At 39.4% G+C, this 23,790-nt stretch overlaps 1 protein-coding gene across 1 annotated transcript in view; it reads right to left on the minus strand.

Annotated features, from left to right (window-relative positions):
• Nucleotides 1-23,790, minus strand: part of abcc1 (ATP-binding cassette, sub-family C (CFTR/MRP), member 1) — a 74,192-nt gene that overhangs the window by 37,287 nt on the left and 13,115 nt on the right. Inside the window, exons 3-19 of the mRNA XM_044099786.1 lie at nucleotides 23,271-23,399; nucleotides 22,483-22,620; nucleotides 20,629-20,754; nucleotides 19,887-19,948; nucleotides 18,738-18,869; nucleotides 17,936-18,163; nucleotides 16,797-16,974; nucleotides 12,811-12,972; nucleotides 12,611-12,703; nucleotides 12,295-12,498; nucleotides 12,051-12,197; nucleotides 8,446-8,533; nucleotides 7,733-7,802; nucleotides 7,467-7,593; nucleotides 1,740-1,916; nucleotides 1,028-1,195; nucleotides 171-345 (exon numbers count right to left, since the gene is read on the minus strand). Coding sequence (XP_043955721.1) covers nucleotides 171-345; nucleotides 1,028-1,195; nucleotides 1,740-1,916; nucleotides 7,467-7,593; nucleotides 7,733-7,802; nucleotides 8,446-8,533; nucleotides 12,051-12,197; nucleotides 12,295-12,498; nucleotides 12,611-12,703; nucleotides 12,811-12,972; nucleotides 16,797-16,974; nucleotides 17,936-18,163; nucleotides 18,738-18,869; nucleotides 19,887-19,948; nucleotides 20,629-20,754; nucleotides 22,483-22,620; nucleotides 23,271-23,399 — 2,404 coding nt within the window. The remainder of the gene's footprint in view (nucleotides 1-170; nucleotides 346-1,027; nucleotides 1,196-1,739; nucleotides 1,917-7,466; nucleotides 7,594-7,732; nucleotides 7,803-8,445; nucleotides 8,534-12,050; nucleotides 12,198-12,294; nucleotides 12,499-12,610; nucleotides 12,704-12,810; nucleotides 12,973-16,796; nucleotides 16,975-17,935; nucleotides 18,164-18,737; nucleotides 18,870-19,886; nucleotides 19,949-20,628; nucleotides 20,755-22,482; nucleotides 22,621-23,270; nucleotides 23,400-23,790) is intronic.

Raw genomic sequence — 23,790 nt, forward strand, 5'->3', positions numbered from 1 at the left:
TTACATATAAATTAGGCCCTTCTACAGACACTACAGGAAGCATTAAGATTAATAACAGAAATACTACTGAAGCCTCCAGATGGCAAAATTAGCAACTTTCTCTGGAGAGTAAAAAAACAACTCCTAGAACTGGCAACTGGAACATGTTGAAATGATGAAATGTTGCTTACCACCATCTTCAGTTTGGTCAACAGTGGCATACGTTCGCAGGAACTCAGCAAAGGCTCCCTCCTGGTCCATTAGCTGTTGGTAGGAGCCTACTTCTGTGATCTCCCCATCTACCATGACCAGGATAAGATTGGTTTGTGGTAGGAAGCTCAATCCATGAGTCACCAGCACACGAGTCTGTACACATACACATTGTTCCAATTAATTCTGCTGCCTATTAATGCAGATGTTTTTGTTAAAACTAAAGGAGATAAGAAAGGACACTTCTAATCAGAAGTTTAAACACTAAGGACATGAACAGCATTAAAATTATGGGCCTTTTGGTTAGTTATCACCATTTATCTTTCATAGATGGGCAAATATACAGCAAACAATAGCCATACGTTTTAAAACCAAGACCTGGCTGCAAAAGTGAAACTTTTGGACTTGTGAAAATTTTTTGCAGATTTTCACAAGTCCAAACAGCTTAAAAAGCATATTATAAAGAATGACACGTATACTTAGATCCTGTAATATTTATTTAAAAATCCAATATCACAAGGTTTTGCAGTCATCAAAAAGGTTCCATTAAAAATTCTGGATGGATACACCTAGAATCGTTTCCATTAGGGACCAAAATGGCAACATTTGCTAAATTTTTCAGCTGGAGTGGTTTGCTTTCACACTGCAATGTGGCAAAACCACAAACCAAGCGCTTTGAAATCCCTGTTCTGTCACACACCTGTGGTGGCACTGCACAAACAACGAATGAAGGAAACAAAATCTTTATAACGAACCTATAAAGAAAACATGAGTGCTTCCTTCTTCATGAAATGTAAACAAAAATGGAGTGGGCTCAGATTCAGGTTTGTTCACCCACCTTGTCCCTCAGTATGCCCTGTGGGCCGATGACATAATCAAAGATGTGCTTTCCAACATGAGCATCAACAGCAGACAGTGGGTCATCCAGTAAGTATACAGCACGGTCACAATACACTGCCCTGGCCAGACTCACTCGTTGCTTCTGGCCACCAGACAGATTCACTCCCTAAACACAGAATGAGTAAGGAACTAAAATGAAAACATCTCAGAGGCTACACAGAATTAATTATTTTTGGCTTTCGTATCACATAGAAAAAAAGAGGGACATAAGCCTGGAGCTGCTTAAATTTGTTTTTCAAAAGACAACCTTATGTGTGACTTAATTAAAAGCTCTTCCTATTGATGATGAGCTGTAATTGAATTGGAGAATATAAAAAGCATTATGTTACTGCTTACATATGAAATCAGCTCCAGAATGAGCTACATTAAAAAAACTTTAACTGAACAAATGCCTAATATTTCAGATAGTCAAAACACCTAAATGAGTACAACCCAGACATTCCTGCAGATATTTAAGTACATTTTTTCAAGGGACAACACTGACAAAAATGACACTTTGACATAATGAAAAGTAGTCTGTGTGCAGCTTATGTAGCAGTGTAAATTTATTCTTCCCTCAAAATAACTACATATACAGCCATTAATGTCTAAATACCATATACTATGCTATTTTAGAGTGATTAATGGACAGAGGGATCCTCAGTCAAAACCTTCTCTCCAATCTCTGTCTCATCCCCTGCAGGGAGAATCTCCAGGTCAGGCTGGAGAGCACACACTTCCACCACATGGTTGTACCAGTCTTCCCTCCTCTTCTGACCAAACACAATGTTTTCTTTCAGTGTGGAGTTCTGGATCCAGGCCTGCTGTGGAACGTAGGCAACAGAACCCTGAAAGCAACATATATGTACACAGATTCATATTAAATCATCTCATTTTCATATTAAGTCTCACATTATTATGTCAGACTACAACCTTCCCTTTAAACCCAGGACATCATATACAGTGCTTCACAAAAGTAATCATAGCCTTTACACATTTTTACACTGTCACATTCCTACACAGAATAGTAGTACCACAAACCTACTTTATTTTATCATTTAATTTTTTTAACAGATTTTATCAAAAATCCTGAAAAGCAGCCTGTGAAGCGTTCATCCAGGCAAGGCAGGGGAATTCTGACATATGTCCTGCTCTCTGGGTGAAATTTACTAGCCAATCTGCCTTCTGCTCTACATTTATGCAAATGGCTGGTCCATATGAGTTTACTGTTGAAACACAGAGCTAGACTCTCTAACTTCTTAATTTGAAAGATTTTTCTGGGTCCATTGAAGAGATGGAATCTTATGGAACAGATCACTGTTGTTTAAGCTTGGTGCCACCTCAAATCTGCTTAGATATTCTTTTGGTACAGAGTTGGTGAAATCATCAGAATGCAACAAATTAAAACAAGAGCCTAGGTGGATGTTCCTTAAGGATAGTTCATTAACCACGTAGGTAAATGTCAATATATCCCTTCTGGTACCATATCTGGTCAAAGACCCCTGTTATATCCATGGGAGCAACACACTTCGTCACTTCTGTCAACGGTGTTCAGAATTGTAAGAATATTGGCTGTACTGAGGTATAGCTTGATTATTAGATATGCCATTATGATGGAACAGACATACTCTTTTATACTCTTTTTTGTGTGCTTTGTTACCTGAACATAATTTTGTGGTTGTGACAAAATATCAAAAAGCTTAAGAGGTGTGAATATTTTCACATAATAAAATAAACTATACATACTGCTACAGACTACACAAAAAGCCTATAGACTACACACAATACTACAGACTACACACAAAACTATAAACTATACACAATACTATAGCTGTGATGTCAAGCACATGAGATCCCACCCACTCACTCACCCCCTTCTGGAGGGCAAAATGCTGCTTGCCGACAATGACTACTATTAGTTTTAGCTTTTAAGTGGTCAATATAACGCATTAAATCTTAAATGTACACCTGATATATAAAAGAAAAAGGGATGCAGTGATTTGCTACTTATTGTCAACACTACAACAACTAGATAACAAGGTCAGGAAAAAGTTTTAATAAAAAAAATAAATTGTGAGGGTGAAGGTAGCTAAGTTATGATAACTTCACTTTGACAACCTTAACATGTAGATATTCTGCAAGAGTTTTGTGTTTCAGTTCAATTAAGACAAAATAAGCCAACTCACACACCAACTTTATGACAGTAGAAAAGGTACTTAAATTAGCTAGCTGCTAATTGGTAGTTAATCTACCACAGTGATCACTTATTAATAATTGTAAATAGCAAAATAAACATCAAGCTAAATAAACATACAACAAATGGGCTGAATGTTGTGTTCTTTGTACGATACTCACAATAAATTAAAACTATCGACCTCATTTTAATTATCGGCTTTATCATCTCTTCCGGCCTTTTTCTCTTTCTGTTGATGACACTGAATGAAAAAAGGCTCAACTCCGGTGTTCTCCACGGTCCCTCCCTTCCTCATTTCCTTAGTGTAATGCCCAGCGCACACTACACCATCTTAGAACTGTCGGACGATTGTCGGGCCATTTTCACAGCCTGAGAGACCACACATTAGCCGACAGAAATCCTAGGTATAATGGTTCGATTGGGTTCGTTCGTGCCGTGTGGTGTCCAACAATGGGCACATAATAATGGCTACAAGTCCTCCATCCATCCATCCATCCATCCATCCATCTTCTTCCGCTTATCTGGGGTTGGGTCGCGGGGATAGCAGCTTTAGAAGGGAGGCCCAGACTTCCCTCTCCCCAGCCACTTCTTCCAGCTCCTCCAGAGGAATCCTGGAGGATTCAGCCGAGACTATGTCTTCGTCCTGGTCGTGGAACACTGGACCAGCTCTACACCCTCAGCAGGGTCCTGGAGGGTGCATGCGAGTTCGCCCAACCAGTCTACATGTGTTTTGTGGACTTGGAGAAGGCGTTTGACTGTGTCCCTCGGGGAGCTCTGTGAGTAGTTCTCTGGGAGTATGGGGTACCGGGCTCCTTGACACGGGCTGTCAGGTCCCTGTATGACCGGTGTCAGAGTCTGGTCCGCATTGCTGACAGTAAATCGGGCTCGTTTCCGGTGAGAGTTGGACTCCGCCAGGGCTGCCCTTTGTCACCGATTCTGTTCATTACTTTTATGGACAGAATTTCTAGGCGCAGCCAGGGTGTTGAGGGGATCCGTTTTGGTGGCCTCAGGATCAAATCTCTGCTTTTTGCAGATGATGTGGTCCTTTTGGCTTCATCGGGACGTGATCTGCAGCTCTCGCTGGAGTGGTTCGCAGCCGAATGTGAAGCGGCTGGGATGAGGATCAGTGCCTCCAAATCCGAGGCCATAGTCTTGAGCCGGAAAAGGGTAGAGTGCCTTCTCCGGGTCAGGGGGGGTGTCCTGCCCCAAGTGGAGGAGTTCAAGTATCTCGGGATCTTGTTCACGAATGAGGGAAGAAGGGAGCGGGAGATCGCAGCGTCTGCCGTCAAGCGGGCGCTGTACCGGTCCGTTGTGGTGAAGAGAGAGCTGAGCCAAAAAGCGAAGCTCTCGATTTACCGGTCGATTTACGTTCCCACCCTCATCTATGGTCATGAGCTTTGGGTCATGACCGAAAGAACAAGATAACAGATAAAAGCGGCCAAAATGGGTTTTCTCCATAGGGTGTCTGGGCTCTCCCTTAGAGTTAGGGTGAGAAGCTCAGTCATCCGGGGAGGGACTCAGAGTAGAGCCGCTGCTCCTTCACGTCGAGAGGAGCCAGTTGAGGAGCATCTGGTCAGGATGCCTCCTGGACGCCTCCCTGGTGAGGTGTTCCAGGCACGTCCCACCGAGAGGAGGCCCCGGGGAAGACCCAGGACACGCTGGAGGGACAATGTCTCTTGGCTGGCCTGGGAACGTCTTGGGATTCCTCCGGAGGAGCTGGTGGAAGTGGCTGGGGAGAGGGAAGACTGGGCCTCCCTTCTGAAGCTGCTACCCCCGCGACCCAACCCCGGATAAGCCGAAGAAGATGGATGGATTGTTTATCACAATAATTTTTGAGACAATTAATAACAAAATTTGTTATCGTGAAAGCCTAATTCTAACACACACTGGCATGCAGATTGACACAGCAGCAGCATGTCTCTGTTGCCGCCCCACAGGCAGACGTGCAGTCATGTTGTGTTTAAAGGTGGCTCAGAAAAACATGTTTAAAATGGATTAAACTGTTGTAAATGGTGAAAAAAGTGCGGGAGACCGATACAGGGAATCTCCTGCTGTATCAAATTGACACAGGACTAATAGAAAGTGAACCACTCTGAGGTAAAAAAAAAGTCCAGAGCGGGCATGTAATATAAATACAATGTCTCTATTTTAATGTGTCGTGTTCTGTGTTTTTCTGTGTATTTATTTCTAGTTTCCTGTGTGTCTGAGTCTCTGTGTTGTCCTGTCTCCCCGTGATTAGTCCCCAGGTGTATCTCGTTCCCTGATTTCCTCTTGTGTATTTAGCGTCACCTGTGTGTGTCTGTCTTCGTCGGGTCCTCAGTCTGTGTACGTCTTGGTACGTCTGGTTACGTCCGTTTTCGTCAGTCACGTCTAGTCCTCGTAATATCCTGTTGCTACCTGTTGTGAGCTTTAGCCTCCCGCTCAGCAGTGCTGCCAGGCTGTGGACTTTGTTTTTGGTTTATGGGTCTTTATTAAACTGCATCTACACCATCTGGGTCTGCTGCGTTTTGCCTCACCACCACCAATCCACCTTATGACATAATGCTCAGTACAAGGACCACAATGAGCTCAAGATTATTTAGTACACGTCACATATATGAACCAGCAGTACAACACCAGGATCTGGTTCAATGTCCACTGTCTAGTGCAGTGTTTCTCAACATTTTTTGGGCCAATGCCCCCCTATCCATTATTCAAGTTCCTTATAAAAAACAAAGCAGGTTCTTAATAAAATCCTAATGAGTCAAATTGAAAGTCTCATGGAGTAATCAACCTCATGACATTAACACCAACATGAAAAATAATATTGAAGAAATAAACATATAAAATTTAATTAAAAACATAAATGAGTGATAAGTTCTTTACAGTTATCGTCTATAAGATATATTTCTTCTTAGTACTAGATGTGGTCTCAACAAACCCATAGCATTCAACAATATTATCTTACCTTTAATCTGAAAACAGTGTCGGTTTGTTCTTGCCATACAGTCCTCTGTATTTAATTTAGTTTCTTAGTTTATTCTTGCATTTTGTTCTTCATTAATTTCCATTTAGTTTTCTTTGGTTAGGTATTATCCTCTCTTGGTTTATTGTTATGTTCTCTTTAGTTTCTTTCTTTTTAGTTTTATTTTATTGTTTATTGATGCTCACCACCAGTAATCTTCACTCATCATGAAGATTAGTGAAGTAATCTTAGTTACTAACCCTACACCTAATCATCATGTGTTTCACATCATGTGTTGATTTGCTCCTCATATGGACTGTTCCACTGTTCAGCGTCAGAGTCTCCGTTTTTATGCCACGATTCACATCTAGTTTGTCACTCCGTTCTATGTTCCGGTTCTCCGGTTTCTGAGTTTTGCACAACGTGCGCATCATGATTTTTTTTTTTGTACCCCATACGGCGCGGAGATGTCGGGAAGCGTATTGATGGAAAAAAGCAGACTGACATAAGCTCTTTAGAACAACAGAAAAAAATCCTGGTATTCTGATGATTGCAATTCAAAAATGTGTGGAGGTACTGTTTCATACCGGATTACAACACCAATGTTAACTGTAAGAGATGGTATCACCCATGGAAGGACTTTTTTATTATTATTTAAATGGGTTCATTTTTCAGAGGGATTCAGTGAAGGTATTGCGATTTTAGTAATTACATGTTTATTAGAGCAATATTCCGTTGTCCTTACATGGAAGATCCAGACGGACAATGAAATATTAAGTTGCTGCTTTCACATGATCACAGCACTGCCAAAACATATGTACAAAAATCTTCAATAAAACATAAAATATTTGAAAATGAGACACCAGACAAGTGAATCACAGCAACGTCCTCAGCTGTTGTAACACTGAATTGATGTAGTGAAGCTGCAGGAGCTAGACTGCGGAGCTAGACCGCGGAGCTACGCCAAGAAGCTACAAACACTGAAGAGAAGGAGAGCTACCATCGATACAGTTGTAGCCAAGCATGTTTTAATGTTACACAATACAATTTTAACAAGTTGCTCAAAGTCTAAAATGGTATTGTTGTGCATTTAAGAAGTAAAGTTTACCTTCGAGCAAACGCCTCCCAAAAGAATCACAGATGGACCCAAAATTTCCGCCAGCGTCCCCTGCCATCCTCTGAACGTCCCCGTTGAGAAACGCTAGTCTAGTGTATATGTGTCTTTGCTTTGTAACAGTGTGAAAGAGTAAGAGCACCCACCTTCACAACCACAGATCCTTCAACTTTGTCCATCTCCCCCAGGAGGGCAGAGAGCAGAGAGGACTTTCCTGAGCCAACGTGTCCCACAACTGCTACCAACGAGCCTTCTGGGATGCACACATTCAGCCTAAATATAAACACATATACACAACCATAGATCCATCTTCTCAGTTCACTTTTAATCAGGAAATTCTCAGACTCATTTGTACATTAATTAAATAATAAAAGCTTGTAGGTTTCCCATACTCAGGGTAAATGGGACCTACCTCTTGAGTGTTGGTGATTCAGCTCTGGACCACCTGAAGATTCCATCTACTATAGAGATGCTGTGTGGGGCTGGAAAAGAATATCTACATAAATGAAGTAACTTAACAATAAATAAGATCCCTTTCCTTCAAGATTGGGTTGGAGAAATATTGCATTTTTTTTAAATCAAATTTTCTTCTCCAACATGAACTTGGTCCCCCTGGTCAATTTTGTATACAGTGAAAACTTCAGATATCTCACAAATGAGATATTAACATACATGGAAAATCTTACGAAAACCTTATATTATAGCAGAAATATGGTGGCCACTGTAAGAAAGACTTTCAGTATTTAAATAAGCTGTATCAACTGATCAGTACATTATTGCAAGAGAATGAAAAACTTCTGGTGAAATAAAGCAAAAGGAAAAAAAAAATCTTCCATATCCCCCATGGGGCTCTGTTCTATATAATACTGCTCTTTAGTCATATGTCAAACTGTTTCTTAAGACTTTATTTACATAATTTTCAGTTAATCCTTTTACAAGACTAAAATCGAAAGCATATCTTTCGATTTTAGTTGAAATTGAATGCAATCCACCCCTGAGTTCCAAAATTATTTACTAATAACGGTCAGCTTGGTGTGTAATCCTAATAGTATAGGTCTGTAAAATCTTAAAGGTTTGTATTTTCTTCCATGACTAGTATTAGACAACACATTTGGGGAGACTTACAGCCAGCCATTGTTTTGTGCTCCACACTGTCTTCTTGCAGCTCCTCATGTGACAAAAATATTCTTAGCCTCTTCAGAGACACACTGACCTGAAAACAGACCAAATGAAGGAAGACTACAGTCAAGATTGATTAAGTTTTACAACATTCATTCAAGCCTTGAGGTAAGAATTGAACCAGTCTTTCTTGCTATAACAGTTACATCACTGTGCAACAATGTTCTCATAGTAGGGGTTGCACCATTAAATATATATTTTTTTTCTTTGAAGTTTTTTTGGCTCTAGTGGCCTTAATTTGAGAGTGGTTAGACAGGAAAATGGGTAATGAAAGAGAGGGAAGATGTTCTGGGAATCAACCCTGTGATGTCCACGATGAGGACTGAGGCCTCCAAATGTGGGTTGTGCTTTACCCCCTACCACCCCTGTCCTCAGCCTTTTAAAGTTGAGGACAATGTAATAAAAGTCGAGTTGACTAGTGGCTGTCATGTCATAGAAACACCAATGACATGCTTCAGAGACGAAGACAACAAACTGAACTGTTTAACGCTTGTTTCATTTGTGGACAACATGGACATTGACTGAGGGACAGTCTGGACAACTCAAGATCCAACACCAGAACCAGTTTGACTGACAGAAAGCTGGAGGAGAGAGAGGGGGAGGACTACTCTGCAGTGACGCCAGCAGCAAAAGGAGTGAGAAGTGAGACAGCAAGGAGACATCCAAGATACATTATACACACACAGCTGTTATACACACACTGCTACTGCAACGAAGACTTGCTTACTGACTAACCCTGTTCACATATAGAAATGATCTAGCCAGAAAAGAATGTCTCAGAGGCTTTTATGTTCAATATTAGGTAAATTCTCTCAGTTTGTCCCTGTTAACTCTGAGTCCTGTACAGATGGACCACTGTTAAGGATCCTCTTAGTGTCCACGAGACATAGGTTGGGAAACCGAGAAGGAAAAACTGCAATCACTAAAGTTCAAACAAATGTTTTCTTTTTCCTTTTTGAAGGAGTAGTGCTGGCAATAATATTATTCCAGTAGTGCTGGCATAACATAGTTTGAAATATTATCCCAAACTAATATTTAATTAGTTTGGAATTAAATTAAATATCTTTAAGCAGGGGCACCGCCAGAAATCTTGGGTTAAGGTTACCCATTAAAAAAAAAATCACCCCCCCTCCCCCCTCATGGAGCTGCTATTTAAATTTTTTGAATCTATCTGACCCATCAAAAGCGTCACAATTTTAAAGGTTTGCAACTGATAACCAATACTGATAACTAGCACAATATTTACTGCTCATGAATTTTCCATGCAACAGTACGCATACAGTATGCAAGTTGCTTACATTTTTTCTATTAGTTTTAGATTACTGAAATATCTGTCCCCATGAGCAACAGTCTTAGGCAGCATCAAAATATATATGAAGCAATCTAGACTTCAAGCTGCAGTATATAACTTTAATAAAGAATATGTTTTTTCCATATTTGTTAAAAATGTCACCATGTCGTGCCAGTTTGTTGTGAGACAGATAATCTGTGAAAACAATCAATCTCCTCCACCTCCTCCCTGAGCTACTATTACTGGCTAAAGTAATGCAACGTTCCAACCAAAACAACCAATCAGAACCAGTAGGATGCCTTTAGCGCTGTCAATCAACTTTATTCATTCACTGCTAAATGTGCTAATGGTGGAGAAACAACTTATCATTACAGGAAAAATGTTTATCTGCTGTCATTGGTAGCTATGCTAAGAAGACTGAGCATTCACAACATCCCTATGCTGCGCTAGCTGCAGCATAGGGATGAGCAGAGCAACAAAAAGCAATGAGGACAAACTGAAAATTTGACCTGATCAACTGTTTTGAATTTCTGTTTGTGTCGCTTTTCATGGTATGAATGAGTGTGTGATTATGAGAACAAACATACTGCATTCAAGAACTGAGTAACTGATCAAATTGTTAATCATTTAATATTTAAAAATCACATTGTCAGCTGGTCTGAAATGCAAAGTTAAGTGAAATTTTGATATTTTAACCCACTCTAGTAGATGTAACTAGTTTCTCTAAACTGGTGATTGTGAATAAAAGTAAAATTTTCTAGACTAAAGTTTAAAGTCTTTAAACTTTACATTACATTACATTATTAAATTTATAAAGAAATATTGAATTAAAAGGATTTGAGATTTTGGTTTAGTTTCAGGATTGTCATTTTTATTTAGAAAGAAAGATTTGATACTTATTTGATCCCTGGAAAGGATTCATCAACTTATGATAAAGTCACCTGAACTCCCAAAGAAGAGCAGTTATCTCAGAGCAGTAGTTGCAGAGGAAAAAGCCGTCTTTGCTTCATGTGATTTTGTGAGGTACTCTCCCCTCACAGTAAATGTACCTTATGCTGTCTCCAGCAATCATTTAGAGTATAGAAGCAGCAATGTCATCAATAGTTAAAGACTGGGCCAAAGTAGGGGGAAATTATACTGATAGAAATGATCAAGACCCACTTCCCTACCCCTAGAACGGCCAACTGGGAAACGAATATGCAGCACAGTGGGGAAATCTTTGTGAAAGAGTAAGAACAGTGTTCCGCAAAAGGGCCAACTACAGCCATCTGGCAGGAGTAAAACAGAAGTGTTCCACCTTAATGATTTTGACAACATCCACAGGGAATCCTGTAACAAAACGCCTCTTTGCTAACAGATGACATTGCTGTATTCTGAGCAGCAATCGGGCCTCCAAGAGCCAGGTGGATCCTTTGTACTGCTGTGACTGCAGCATGCCTACTGTTCCGTTTGGAGGAAGAGCAACCTCACTTTCAGCAGGTCAAAGAGAGAAGCAGACCTGTCCCCCCTCCAGACCCTTCCACACGACTACAGCACCAAGCTATGCTGCATACAACTCTGTACTCAGACCAGGGAATATGTCTGATGAAAAACAGGTGTCTCTATGGCCTGAGTACAAACCCAGGACACAACTTTTCATCAGGAAGGAACAACAGGTGAACATTTATATTGCTATTTTCACCCTGTGGTTTGTAATAAAGTACCCATTTTTCATCTAGCTTAACCAATTCTGATTCTTTTTTCTTCAAAATCGCTGAATTTTCGCATTTTCCAATTCAAATACTCGGAAACTAAGCCGGTGAGACAGCAGCTGGCTGAGCCTCACCTTGGTTTGTGCATCCTCTTGCTAACTGCACTGGCTGACATTCTATGAGGGCATGCTCCTCCTGTCTGTACGTCACCAATAAAATGGTTTAAAAAACATTTAATATATGAGCTGATTTGACATAATTTAGCTTATTTATATAATGTACAGTGTTTTCTGTCACCAACTGCACTGTAAAAAATGAACTTAGGGTTTATCAGATTAACAAAAGAATATCATGTACTTTTAACTAAATAATTTAATGTTTCAAACAAAAATGTGATACAATCATGTTGGCTAAACAAGAAATTCAACAACTTCACATTTATGAAATTTAATCATGTTGAGGTAACATGATTCATTCTAGTCAGACTGATATAGTGCTGAAGCCAAGTGAGTATTAATTTTTTCAGTGCAGCAATGAGAGCAAGCCAAGAGGAACAGAAGTGCACCAACCTGCACAATGCTACTTATGACCATCGGCAGCATGTTGAGAGGAAACCGCAGAATATTGAAAAGTGCCAGCGACACAAAGGCCTTCTGAGCATCGAGGACGTTCTGATCGTCAATCAGCACATACACAGCAAAAGTGGACAGGGCAACCTGCAGAGCAGCAGAAAACACTCAGATTATTTTTAATGTTTTTATTGGCAGAGAAGAAGTGGAAAGATGAACATTATTCTCTCAGAGCAGGACTCACCAGAAAAGGAGCACAGACCCAGGTGAAGGTGGACATAGCGCCCAGGTAAGCCGTCTTCTTCAGCACATGCAGCTCGCTCTCCCGGATTTCTGACACCTTTTCTTTGAAGGCCAGCTCCCATGCGTAGAGCTTTAGAACCTTTATGCCATTCAGCATCTCATTCATCAGCTTAATGCGACTGTCCTTGCTTTTCATCTGAGCCACCTATTCAAGACATGATTACAGCTAAGATGAGCTTAACCATTCCATATATTTATTGATGTCATGTATTTATTGTGAAGAGTCATTAGGGGTGGGGAGTTGTGAGATGGTGTACCTGGTAGGTTTTAGTTTTCATGGCAATCACGGCATTAATTGGAACCATCAGAACCATCACAGCTACTCCTGCTAGGACAGATGGACCCAAGTTCTGGACAAATAAACAGATAAAATGAGAATTTGCCCTCAAGAAAACAGACAGAAAAGCATCAGCAATCAATAATTTAAACAGCAGCTTTACATTCTCTGTAATTTTACCTGCCAGAGAAAATAGAGGGCTAGCACCACTTGCAGAGGGGCAGACCAAACCATATTGATGTATGTGACCAGATCCATGAAGCGCTGAGCATCCACAGACATCAGATTGACAATTTCTCCCACAGTTGATGTGCGCCGTGCTCCGTTGCTTATGACCAAGGCCTGAAAAAGCAAGTCCACTAAGTCAGTGGTCCCCAACCTTTTTAGTACAACGGACTGATCAACCCTTTGTAAATTTTCGTACCCCATCTGCTGCATGTTGGCACGCAAGACATAATAGACAGCATCCGGTTTAGGATTTTTAAAATAAAAGCTCCCCCAGACTCAATAAATAGAACGGACATTTTTCTTTTTTTTTCCCCACCAGGGGGTCCTTTTTGTGGGCTCTAGTGTCCCTTATACAACAGTAGGCTGACAGGAAAGAGGGAACGAGAGGGGGGAAGACATGCGGCAAATGTCGTCGGGTCCGGGAATCGAACCCACGACGGCCGCGTCGAGGACTGAAGGCCTCCAAACGTGGGGCGCGCTAACCTCTACGCCACCGGAGCACGCCCCAGAACGGACATATTTAATTATTTCTTGCGCGGACCGGTACCAATTGGTCCACGGACCGGTACCGGTCTGCGGCCCGGTGGTTGGGGACCACTGCACTAAGTGGAGGTTAAAGTATAGTGCTTAGCACTCTATGTATGGACATGAAGGACAAGAAATGAATACACAACAAAAAAGCACTTGAAAGCATAGGATTCTCTAAACTGAACTTATATTAAGGCATACAGAATTTCAAGAAAACAGCCCCCACTGAAGAAGAAAATAACATAATTATTCTGTATGTGGCAGAATTATCTGAGAAACTAAATTAGATATTTTGTAGAAATAATATTCTGGTGCATTTTAAACCCATCAACATTCTCAAAGATTGGTTCATCCCAAGGACTGAGAATCCAAACAAAGCAAAGCAGTGCAGTACAGTGCCTTGCAAAAGTATTCGGCCACCTTGAACTTTTTAACCTTTTGTCGCTTTTCAGGCTTCAAACATAAAGATCTAAATTTTTTATTATTTTGTGAAGAACCCACAAGTGGGACACAATTGTGAGGTGGAACAAAATTTATTGTATATTTTAAACTTTTTTAACAAATAACATACTGCAAAGAAACCATGTTGCTTGAGGTCCAGTCTAGGATTTCCACAGTCATTGATGGTTTAGGTGCCATGTCATCTGCTGGTGATGGTCCACTGTGTTTTCTGAGGTCTGAGGTCAAAGCAGCCATCTATCAGGAAGTACTTCTTGCTTCCTGTGGCTGACCAACTTTATGGAGATGTAGATTTAATTTTCAATAGGACTTGGCACCTACACACAGTGCCAAAGCACCAGTACCTGGTTTAAGGACCATGTTCTTTAAGGACTCTGTTCTTAATTGGCCAGCAAACTCGCCTGACCTCCACACCATAGAAATTCTATGGGCGATTGTGAAGAGGAAGATGTGATATTCAGACCCAACAATTCAGAATAGCTGAAGGTCACCATCAGGACAACCTGGGCTCTGATAACACCTGAACAGTGCAACAGACTGATCATCTCCATGTCACACCACATTGTTGCAGTAATCTGAGCGAAAAGGAGCACCAACTAAGTACTGAGTGCTGAACATGCTCATACTTTTCATGTTCACAATCTTCAGTTGGCCAACATTTCTAAAAATCATTTTTTGTCTTGGTCTTATGTAATATTCCAATTGTCTGAGATACTGAATTTGGGGTTTTCATTGGTTGCGAGTTATAATCATCAACATAAAAAGAAATAAACATGTGGAGTATATCAGTCTGTGTGTAATGAATGAACATAACATACAAGTTTCACTTTCTGACTGGAATTGCTGATTTAAAAGAACTTTTTCATAATATTAAAATTTTTTTGACCAGCACTTGTACTCTTCCCACTCTGGCCAAGATGCAGAGAATGCATTTGATCGGGTGGAGTGGGAATATCTATTTGCTGATTTAAAACTTTCTCTCTTGAAATAAATGTAACCAGACATGGAAAAATAGATAAGATAACTAAAATATAGCATTATCAAAAGATAGTACCTTTCTCTTTACCTGCAGGATGAAGAAGTAACGTACTTGGGAATTAAAATTACTAGGGGTGTATGATAAATATTGGCCTAATAACAATAAATTATGATGTCATTCTTATCGGTCTGATATGACTTATCAGTCACGGCACCGATAACACTTTGGTGCCATGGGTGTTTTTTTAATCAAACACTCCCACTCCCAGTGACGTGCGGTGAGGTTCATAGCTGGTGAGGCACTGACGTCATCAGAATCAGATTTGCAAATAGATGCATAGATTGACAGCAGTTTACAGGTTATGTTTCACTTCTGCATCCTTACACATACAAACTGTAGCTCACAAAACACACATTTCCTTAAAAAACAAAACAAAATAAATGTCGAAAGTCGGGATAAGCGAGAGGAAAAAAATCACTATCTCTATTATAATCTATCGCTGCACTTGACTTGCTTCCCGAATCGTTTAGCCTAGCTCGCTGTCACTTACTCGGCAGTTGAGGAGTGAACAAGACGAACGTCTGGGATCTTGAGCGCCCCCTGCCATGAGGCAAGAGAACTGCCTGCCTCACCTTGAACCTGTTCTCTGCCGTTTATAATCGCTCATTACACGAAACACGTTACACAAACACAGTTGGTGACAAAAAGCACTGTACATTCTATACATAAGCTAAATTATTGGAAATAAGTTCACATATTAAATTTGTTTAAACCATTTTATTCACGCCGTACAGCAACATGCTCTCTCCGCTTAGCAGCCAGCGCAGAGCCAGGGGTTGCGCAATCCAAGGTGAGGCAGAGCTCGCTGCTGCCTCACCGGCATCGCTTCCAAGCATTTGAATGGGAAAATAAGAAAATTCAGCGATTTTGAACAAATAAAAATCGAAATTGGTGAAGCTACATGAAAAATAAATATTTTTTAGTACAAACCACCGGATGAATATAACAATTTAAATTACTTTATGATTATATATTTTCTTTCTTTCCATGATGGCTGGTGAGGCACTGCCTCACCAGCCTCCCCTGACCGCACGTCACTGCCCACTCCTACATAAGACCTGTGCGAAGTTCAAGTGGCGTGAGTATAATTGGAGAAAACAACTCTCCAACTGTAAATAAATCATGTTAAAATTCCCTCATGTCAAAAAACTACTCAGTCATAATTAAATAATAGCTAAAAAATAATATACCAATTTCAGCAGTACGCTACACGCAAACAACAGAAACATTAACAAAAAAGCTCACAAATGACCACAAACTGGGAACTCTCAACGCCATGTGAATGCGGCCCAACTTCTCAGTAAACAAAAACCATAAACGCTGTAGTTTGGAACTTCTGTAAAGTTTCGGAAGAGATAAATATGCTGGCTTTGTTTAACAAATGTTGAAAGAAAGTTCCACGAGAAGCAAAAACAGCATGATCTTTAACATGTCAAATTTGATCAGTCACTGTAAACATAACCATTACTTTGACAAAGTATTCAAAGGGTTTGAGGACACCCACAATGCTAAAGATGGTAGCAACACGGCATCCTAATACAAGCCATCAAGACTGAAATCCATCAGTGAAGTTTTAAAAAAACTAAACTTTTCCAGAGGGGATACAAAGATCTCATAATGAAATTTCGGCATTTCACAACCAGCTGTCTGCCCTCGTTGAAGACAGGGGGCTGTTGTTGGCTCATTAGCCACTACATATGTTGGTCTGTCACATAACAGTCAATGACATGCATTGAGGTTTGTGGCAAGACAAAATGTGGAAACAGTGGAAATTCAAGAGGTACCTCAAGTATTCATCTACACTTAAAGTAAACTCAATTTCATCCTTTTTCTGGACTTCTTTTCCCATTAATTTATTATACAGAGAAGATTCTACAATGTTTTTGAAGCACAGTGCTGCTGTTGCCAGTACCTTCCTGTAGACAGCTCCGATGATAGCAGTCCGCAGACGCATGCCTGAGACAAAGCAGACATGAAAGTACCTCTGAAGAATCAGCGACTGCACACACGTGCATATGAAGAGTAAAGCAGTGTAAAAATAGCCCTGCCAGGAGAGGGCGCTGGAGTCATTCACAAAGTGTATAAGCAGTCTGGTGGAAGCAAGAAAAAAGACACAAAATAATGGCTACAATGAATAAAGGCATTGTTCTTTACATGAACAGTAATTTTTCTGTCTTGTTCTAAAGGACATGTACTATGAACAACCATAGATTCAGTCGCAAACTTTCTTCATCTTACTTATTGCAGTTTTCTAGCCGATTACCAATCTTTAAACGTGTTGATTACGATTTTGACCAATATGAATTTCTTTGCCTGAAATGTTGCTAAATATAGCAAGAAAGTTGTGAGTTGGCAACCACTATTGTTAAAATAGTGGTTGAGTAAGACATGTCTGGATGTCTTACTCAGGCATTGGCTCAACAAACTCTTTCTACTTAGCATCAGCTACATATGCGACACATTTTGGAAATTGTAGTCAGTGATTTTACAAAAGGCATATGGATTCAACACTTTCAAATGACAAACTCAACTTCTGATGAACTTTGCAATGCCTTAAGACCTCTAGTGGAGCCAGCTGTGCATTGTCCACAAAGGCCAGTGCCTCCAAACAAGCACTTTGCTGCAGCATACTAACTGGTATGGCTTGTGTGGTCCAACAAAAAGTGTATTTATTATATGCATTATATAAATTTAAAAAAACTGATGTATTATTTTTTGTAATTCTAATATGGTCAATTATATCAGTGGAAACCAAGAATGTAACTGTTCTGACATCTTTATTTCCTTCTGGTTCTTGTTCTGAAATACCTTACATAGCAATGGAAGGTTTTAGAATCGCCTTGTCCAACCAGCTCAAAAAATAAAATTTTATAACTCCATCTATAAGCTTGATATAGAAACACTCGCACACTACACGCACTAATACTTTAAGTGTGATTAGAAAAACTATCATGCAAGCCATTAATCATTAACCAAGCAATGCTACAAATAGAATTTCATTGTAGAAAACTGTAAATATCAAGTCAAAAACTTGATATTTAATCTACTCACCTTAGGATCTCGGGACCAACAAACATGAGAATGTCCTGGATTATTTTATAGAGGCAGGAGATGAGGAAGTAGGGTCCGAAGGTCAAGCACAATGCCCAAAGCAACGAAGGCTCTTTTGTTTTCCTGGGAGACTTTAGGAGCAGGATTTCAGACTCTTCCACAGGTTGGCCCTCTCTGTTCTCCCCATGTACAACCCGTTTAGGGGAGTATACCATTTGTTGCTCGGTTCTGTTGGAAACAGAACGGATGGGTATTTTATTATGCACTACCTTGCAAAAATATTCACACTGTTTAAATTTTAGTTATATTTGTATCACAACTAAAAATATCAATGTCAATTATTAGGATTTTAAAAGACAGAACAATTCCAAGTAGTGCATAATTGTTAATTGTGGAAGGAAAATGACACATGGTTTTCAAAACATTATTAAAGATAAAAATTGGTAGAGTGTTGTGTTCAGCTACAAAGTAAGTAATTTGTAAGATCATCTTTCAGCTACAGATATTTTGAGGTATGTCTGAACTAGCTTTAAACATCTCCAGACTGATTTTGCCCCAAATCTTTTTTGAACCTGGGTGAACCACTGTAACACATTAATCTGCTTTGATTTAAACAATTCCACTGTATGCTAAGGGTCATTGTCCTGCTGGAATGTGAACTAACTAATTAAGGAAAATAATATGTCTTAGGTTTACTGAAAGACATTGAATACATCATGTAGAAGGTGCTGAATTCATAAAAAATGGATTACTAATTTAGTCCTGCTAAACAAAGTTAAACCTCACAGTTTATCTTGCTGACCTCTTGACTTCTTGGCACTCTGAGTTCCAGCGATGCACCAGCTGCGGTACCACTCTGTGGGAGCAGTCATCAGGGTTTAAAGACCAAAGGTCTTTCTCTTCCAGGGGGCGTCTATATCCAACCATCATCAGCCTTGGAGAGAAAATGACTCCAAAGATGAACACAAATGATCTAAAGGTATAAATTCTTCATTCTTCTTTATACTACATTGTACAAGTCTCCAGAGGCGTAGTGAATATCATTTTTTGCTCAGTTCCGATTTAGTGAATAATTTATCTAGTTTTAGTGTACTTCAGTAATCACTTGCACACATTTCAGTCCTCTGACCATTTATTTTAGTCCAGGGTTTCCCCCAGTGTATATTATAGGCCTGGTTGGCGTCATGCTTGATGTGTCCCCCCCGCCAAGTGTTGTTTGTAAATTATTAAAAAAGCCAGACTGCAAGCATCTCTTCTGCAGTGAGCATTTCACTGGCAGGGCAGAATTATTCCTGAAAGAAAGATGGGTTTGCATTTTTATAGTTTTTAAGAGTTGATTGAATAGGGAGCGTGCACCAGTCAGACCTCTGGCGCCTCTGCGTGTTGACTGCTTCGCGCGCGCTGTTTTGGCTTGTTCTGTTTTGGCTTGTTCGCCTATATCAGCGCGGATCGCTCATATAGGCTCACCTATATGGACATTTATAACAAAAATCCAAAATTCATTCCTTTCTATTTTTTATATGTAGAAAAATCTCAAGGTACGTACACTGAATACAGCCATACAGCTGTAAGCACTATTGCCCTCTGATAGTAAGCAGGAACCCTTGCGTCTGCGCATAATTCTGAACTCTAACCCTAGAAAAGATTACTACGTTTTATACATAAAGCAATTTATTTTAAACATTTTTATAATTTTTCTTTAAAATTTTACATATAAGCAATTACTTTAATGTAAAATTATTTAATTACATATTTGTTTTGGCAGTGCTCCCTGATGACAATTGCTATTTTTAGAACTTGCTACTCCGGTGACTGACAATGTACCTTCGGGCGACCAAGTGCCACAGGGCACCATGTTGGTGACTCCTGGTCGTGGTGGTTGGACCACCAAGATAACCAACAAGTTAGCACTACATTCACAGTACTTTTTCTATGTTTTCTGTGTGCTTACCCTGTGATCCACCAGAAAGTTATCCTGGAGAGGAAAGAAGCTCCAGGCTCAGGACAGGGATTCTGTGGGAGGAAACCTTACACTTTACAACTAGAAAGTATGTGATGATTGTTTGGACTTGGATTCAGGAAGCCAGACTTTGGTAATATTTTTGATTAGCTATCAATTTGCAATAATTGCCCAAATATTTTTAAATGACACAATAATGTTATTGCAAACTTTCTTTAACATTTTAAATCTGTAGAATTTCTAGCACGATGTACCATGTCAGAAGGTAACGTTTTCAGGAAAATTCTAGGATTTCCCCCCCCCTGTTGCTAGTTCTCGGAAAGAAGGAGAAGAAAACGCAACAACCAAACTTTGATAACCTTCAAGCTCTAAGACAACACTTCATAGTCGGTTAGGATTTTGTTCAGAAGTTAGTATCTAACATGTGAGAGAGATCTACATAAGTTGGGAAGAAAATGATCAACAATGAAAACACTGATCTTTAAAAAAATATTATTTATTTGGTAATAAAACTTTTAAACTTCTGAGAAGTCCTAAAAGTTTTTTTCATTAAACCATAGAAACGAGTGAAAAGTCAAATTAATGAAGCCACAGAACCACATGAAACCACAGAGAAAGCTTTATTGTCTCTGTAAACCAAATATAAAGTGATAAGTATTGCATAATTTAACTGTGAAATAGCAGTGTGGGTTAGTGTTTACAGCATTCCTTAGTCTGTATGTGATTGTCTCACCAATTCCTTGACAGCCTGGGAGAAAAGCGGTGGTTGGTCAGTCAGGCAGGAGAGAACCAGAGCGACCAGAAGAAAAGCATAGTAGATGTAGAAGGTGGTGTACTTCCATATGCACACAGTCTCTGGCTAAAACAGAAAAAGAAAGAAAGTATAACTATGGTACAATCAGTATAGGGGGGGCTATGACAATTCTAAGTGCCCCTGACCAACAGGGGGCCCTCCACAATTTATTTATTTATTTTTTTGTTCATAGAAATAAAAATACAAAAATTGGGGCCCTGTCAAGTACAAAATTAATCATATTGTATTTTCGAAGATTGTTTTCAGCAGAATTAATGTTAAAAATTAATGTTTCCACTCCCAGACCACAAAACACACAGCCATATTTGCCCTGAACCCCCCCTGGATCTGCATGGAATGGTTCATTCCTGCTTAGAGCGCTTGACGGTGAGGTATTCACCAGCACCCAGTAGAAGACAGAAACGACTGTGGCAGTTACTATGCTACTAAGAAAAATTATAAAGTAAAAAATAAAAAATTGAGAGGGAGAGAGAGCAAAAGGCAAGAGTGTCAATTTATAACAGTTTTTCTCCAAGAGAGGTCAGTAGACTGTGTGAGATTATCAACCATTTAGCATAGTTAGCTTGGCTACAGACTACTGTTTGCCTCCATTTCACTAGCATCTAATGAATTAAGGAAAAAAATTACCAAGAGATATTTATATTTATATTTAACGTGTCCCTTGTACCTTTTACCACTTAACAATAGTTGAGTCAGTCAGCAGCAACCCTAGCCCACGTCCCTCCTGACCTGTAGTCTCCTAAGTTAAATTAAAGCTGCAGTATGTAAGTTTTATAAAAATATACATATGTTTTTCACATAATTGTTAAAACTGTCATCATGTTGTGACAGTATGGTATGAGAAATAATCTGTGAAAAATCTATTTCCTCTGGTTTCTCAAAGAACTAGAAACAACCAGTCAGTGGCAGGAGAGTCTTAGTGCTGTCAATCACAATCTCATGTGGCTGCTCATCCTTCCTCCCCCTCCTATGCTGCAGCTAACATAGCCTGTTGTAAATGCTTAGTCTAGTAGTCTATCAGTGACAGCAGATAAAAATTTTTTTCTGAAATAATAAGTTGTTTCTCCACCATTAGCACATCTAGCAGTGAGAGAATGAAGTTGATAGACAGCACTAATACCCTCCTCCTGATTCTGATTGGTTGTTTTAGCCGGAATGTTGCATTACGTTAGCTAGCAATAGTAATTCAGGGAAGAGGTGGAGGAGATTGATTGTTTTCACAGATTATGTGTCTCATAACAAACTGTCACGACATGGTGACAGCTTTAACAAATATGGGGAATTTTTTTTAAATTAAAGTTATATACTCCAGCTTGAATAAAATGCAACCACATAGCATTTTTTGAGAAGTCTGGATTTCTTCATGTATATTTTGCAAGTTGTCTAAGACTGTTGCTGGTGGGGAAAGACATTTCATTAATGTAAAACTAATAGAAAAAAATTAAGCAACTTACTTGCATGCTGTATGTGGACTGTTGGAAGTAAAATTCATGAGCAGTAAATATTGTGCCAGTTATCAGTATTGGACCAAAGAAAGCAGGGCAGTTGCAAACCTTTAAAATAGTGAAGCTTTTGATGGGTCAGACAGACTCAAAAAATTGTAACAGCAGCTGTGCGGGGGGGCCAGTTTAATTTTTTTTCATGGGGCCCAAGATTCCTGGCAGCGCCCTTGGGTACACTGGGTAATTTCTTAACTGTATAAATAAAATCAATAAACATATCCTTGAACAATTCATTTTCTGGTGGAAAATGTACAGAATCTTTTAAACTGACCTCATTCTGCGCCTGGAGAATCTTTGACCTAAAAGAGACCGTGGCACACAGCAGAGCTAACAGCCAGAAGATTAGCAGAACTCCACAGGACTGCACCCCTTTTAATCGTTCATATTGAATTATGAAGGTGGCCAGCAGCTGGATCACAGACAAATTAAAGCACATTTACATTAATTAATTTCAGCAAACTCATCACAGTCATGCAAAATTCTACAACCATCTAATCACTGACAAAATATCTGCAAGCCTCTTAGAATAAAGGTTGGGTAGCACATTATTTGACAGGGTGTGCATAAGGCTGACATGACACTGTCATAAAGATGACATAAGCTCTGTCATGAACATGAAAGAGTATTTATGAATGTCAATGACAGTTGTCATGAAGTGTAATTCGGTAAATAATGATATTTTTACTGCAAAGTTGCTCTAAAAGTTGCATTGAAAGTGCCAACCTTGCATCAAAGTGTCATAAAAAAAACACAAGGCAAAGTTGGTCATTTCAACGGCCTTATAATGCAACTTTTAAAGCAACTTTGAATTAAAAGAGTCATTATTTACTAAATGACACTTCATCACATCAGTGAGACATCCATAAAGACTCCTTCATGTTCATAACAGATGTTATGTCATGTTTATGACCGTCATTTTAGTCTTTTGCACACTCCGTCAAATAAAGTGTTACCAAATATTTTTATCAAATTTGAACAAACATATTTAATTATAAATACCATAAAATATTTTCTCTGCTCAACAGGGAGATGATGGATAAAGATCAAATAATCTCTCACCATTGTGAGGCCAAGTAAGGTAGGACTGACGAGGTGGACAGGTGCAGTGGAGCTGCTGCTGTGATTCCTTTCCCAGAAAGAATAGAACACATCTGACCAGCAGATGACCCACAATAGAAAACCTACCACCTGGAAAAAGGAACAATTCTGGACTTCAGAAAAAGCAAAATCTAAAATTGTGGAAATTAAATCACACAGCTTGTACATTAATGTTAATAGTTTCCCTGGATTATTAAATAGTCACTACTGAAGGCAACAAAATTCATTTTTCATTCTAAGGACCAAAAGTTGAGAAAAGTAACCCCCTTAAGGTTTTAAATATCAGGACATGATGAAAATTATTTAGCCTTGAGAAAATTCTGACATCATGTATTATAAAAATACTAATTTCACAACAGTATTGTTTTCCCTCCATATATAAAGCCAAATTGCAACTCCCTCCCATTACTGCTTCTACTGAATTTTATCATAAAAAAGTAATGGTAGTACTGATAACAATTAAAACATGCTTAACTGATTG

This window comes from Gambusia affinis, linkage group LG19 (genome assembly GCF_019740435.1).
Source record: "Gambusia affinis linkage group LG19, SWU_Gaff_1.0, whole genome shotgun sequence".
NCBI classification, from domain to species: domain Eukaryota; kingdom Metazoa; phylum Chordata; class Actinopteri; order Cyprinodontiformes; family Poeciliidae; genus Gambusia; species Gambusia affinis.